The sequence below is a fragment of the Charadrius vociferus genome, unplaced genomic scaffold, assembly GCF_000708025.1.
Source record: "Charadrius vociferus isolate BGI_N301 unplaced genomic scaffold, ASM70802v2 scaffold758, whole genome shotgun sequence".
NCBI classification, from domain to species: domain Eukaryota; kingdom Metazoa; phylum Chordata; class Aves; order Charadriiformes; family Charadriidae; genus Charadrius; species Charadrius vociferus.
In genome coordinates, this window is record NW_009649934.1 from 1,772,702 (window position 1) to 1,775,988 (window position 3,287).

The following is a 3,287-nucleotide window of genomic DNA, read 5'->3' on the forward strand; positions in this document are numbered from 1 at the left end:
CAGCCCAGCCCAGTATGGCACGGCACAGCCCAGCATGGCACAGCCCAGTATGGCGCAGCCCAGCCCAGTATGGCACGGCACAGCCCAGCATGGCACAGCCCAGTATGGCACAGCACAGCCCGGTATGGCACGGCACAGCCCAGCATGGCACAGCCCAGTACGGCACGGCACAGCCCGGCATAGCACACCACAGCCCAGGCCAGCCCAGCATGGCACAGCCCAGTATGGTCCAACGCAGCCCAGCACGGCACAGCCCAGTATGGCACGGCACAGCCCAGTATGGCACAGCATAGCCTGGCGTGGCACAGCCCAGCAGCATGGTGCAGCACAGCCTAGCATGGCAGGGCATGGCATGGCACAGCACAGCACGGCTTGGCACAGCATGGTATGGCATGGCACAGCCCAATATAGCTTGGTATAGCCCAGCATGGCACAGCCTGGCATGGCACAGCCCAGTATGGTCTAGCACAGACCGGCACGGCACAGCCTGGCATGGCACCCCCCAGTATGGCTTGGCACAGTACAGTATGGCATGACACAGCCCAGTATGGCTTGGCACAGCCTAAGGTGGCACAGCCCAGTATGGCACAACACAGCCTAGCATGGCTTGGCACAGCCCAGCATGCCACACCACAGCCTGGCATAGCACACCACAGTCCAGGCCAGCCCAGCATGGCACAGCCCAGTATGGTCCAGCGCAGCCCGGCATGGCACAGCCTGGCATGGCACAGTATGGCTTGGCACAGCCTAGTATGTCACAGCACAGCCCAGTATGGCTTGGCACAGCCCGGCTTGGCACAGCCCAGTATGGCACGACACAGCCCAGTATGGCTTGGCACAGCCTGACGTGGCACAGCCCAGCATGCCACACCACAGCCCAGGCCAGCCCAGCATGGCACAGCCCAGTATGGTCCAACGCAGCCCAGCACGGCACAGCCCAGTATGGCACGGCACAGCCCAGTATGGCACAGCATAGCCTGGCGTGGCACAGCCCAGCAGCATGGTGCAGCACAGCCTAGCATGGCAGGGCATGGCATGGCACAGCACAGCACGGCTTGGCACAGCATGGTATGGCATGGCACAGCCCAATATAGCTTGGTATAGCCCAGCATGGCACAGCCTGGCATGGCACAGCCCAGTATGGTCTAGCACAGACCGGCACGGCACAGCCTGGCATGGCACCCCCCAGTATGGCTTGGCACAGTACAGTATGGCATGACACAGCCCAGTATGGCTTGGCACAGCCTAAGGTGGCACAGCCCAGTATGGCACAACACAGCCTAGCATGGCTTGGCACAGCCCAGCATGCCACACCACAGCCTGGCATAGCACAACACAGTCCAGGCCAGCCCAGCATGGCACAGCCCAGTATGGTCCAGCGCAGCCCGGCATGGCACAGCCTGGCATGGCACAGTATGGCTTGGCACAGCCTAGTATGTCACAGCACAGCCCAGTATGGCTTGGCACAGCCCGGCTTGGCACAGCCCAGTATGGCACGACACAGCCCAGTATGGCTTGGCACAGCCTGACGTGGCACAGCCCAGCATGCCACACCACAGCCCAGGCCAGCCCAGCATGGCACAGCCCAGTATAGTTCGGCACAGCCCGGCCCGGCACAGCCTGGTGTGGCACAGCACAGTATGGCATGACACAGCCCAGCATGGCTTGGCACAGCCCAGCATGGCACAGCCCAGCATGGTGAGGCATGACATGGCACAGCACGGCACAGCATGGCATGGCACAGCACAGCATGGCTTCACACAGCATGGTATGACATGGCACAGCCCAGTATGGCACAGCCCAGCATGGTCCAGCACGGCCTGGCATGCGACAGCCTGGCGTGGCACAGCACAGCATGGCTTGGCATAGCCTTGCATGGCACAGCCCAGCATGGCACACCACAGCCCAGCATGTCATAGCACTGCCCAGCACGGTTTGGCACAGTCTGGCATGGCAAAGCACGGCAAAGCGCAGCGTGGCTCAGCACAGCCTGGCATGGCACAGCAAAGCACAGCCCGGCACAGCACAGCCTGGCACGGCGTAGCCTGGCACAGCACAGCACGGCATAGAATCACAGAATACCAGGTTGGAAGGGACCTCAAGGATCCAAGGTCCAACCTTTCCTGGCAAAATCCAACCTTTCTTGGCAAAATCAAACTTTTCTTGGCAGAAAGCATGGGCCGGTACAGTGTGGCACAGCACAGTTTGGCATGACATGACATGGCCTCACACGGCACAGCACGGCACAGCCTGGCACAGTCATCCCCAGCCCGGGCAGACCCCAGGTTGGCCACCCCCGACCCGTGCCCTCCCTCGCCGACACAGGCCAGGCCCTACCACATTGGTGTCCTTCTCCAGTGCCTGCTCGGTGCCATCGTCCTCGTCGCCGTCATCTGGGGGGCCACTGCAGTCCAGCCGCACCAGAGCCCGGCACCGGTAGTGGCAGGTGAAGCTGCAGTCTGGGGACAGGGACAGGACAGGGGGGTCAGCGGGGCCACCCATCCAGTGGCACCCCAAATCCAGCTGGTGGGATTTCAGGCTGCTTCGTGCTGTGTCCCCACCGAAGCCAGTATCACCACCGGGTCCTGGCCTTGGTGGCTGTGCCAGGGAGGGTTACCGGTGCTCAGTGGAGCAAGGGCTGGTGCGTGGTGCCAGTACTGGTACCCAGTACCCCTGCCTGCACCTCTACCGGTGCTGGTACCTCCTGCCTGGCATGCCACCGCGCCTGGTGCCGGATGCCTGCCCGTGCTGTGTCGGTGCTGGGGCCCCAGGCGACAGCACCCACGTGGAACCGGTTGCTGTGCCATGCTGCTGGCCAGTACCATGGTGCCCGTGCTCCCTGCCTGGGCTGGCCAGTGGGGACAGCCGGGATGCCCAGTGCCCACTTCAGGTGTCTGGTGCCCAGAGCCCTGGTGGCCAGTGGGGGTGCCCAGTACTGGGATGCCTGTGCGTGGTGGCCGGTGCCCAGTACCGGGACGCCTGCTGCTCTGTGGGGGTGCCTAGTACTGGGACATATGGTGCACGGTGGGGGTTCCCACTACTGCCTGGTGCTTGTTAGGGGTGCCCGGTAATGGGCTGCCTGTGCCCGGTGGGGGTGGCCGGTGCCAGGACACCCTGTGCCTCTTGGCAGGATGGCCGGTGTGGGTGCCTGGTGGTGGGATGCCCGTGTCCGGTAGCAGGATGTCTGGTGGGGGTGCTCGGTACCGGGATGCCCGGTGCCCGGTGAGGCTGCCCGACGCCGGGTGGTTGGATGCCCGGTACCAGAACGCTCGGTGGGGTGGCCGGTG

The 3,287-nt window shown here is 63.8% G+C and overlaps 1 protein-coding gene across 1 annotated transcript in view; it reads right to left on the reverse strand.

Moving 5' to 3' along the window:
• Window positions 1-2,502, reverse strand: part of RASSF1 (Ras association (RalGDS/AF-6) domain family member 1) — an 8,053-nt gene extending 5,551 nt beyond the window's left edge. The window contains exon 1 of the mRNA XM_009891295.1: window positions 2,338-2,502. Within this exon, the coding sequence (XP_009889597.1) occupies window positions 2,338-2,502 (165 nt within the window). The remainder of the gene's footprint in view (window positions 1-2,337) is intronic.
• Window positions 2,503-3,287: the final 785 nt, after the last annotated feature.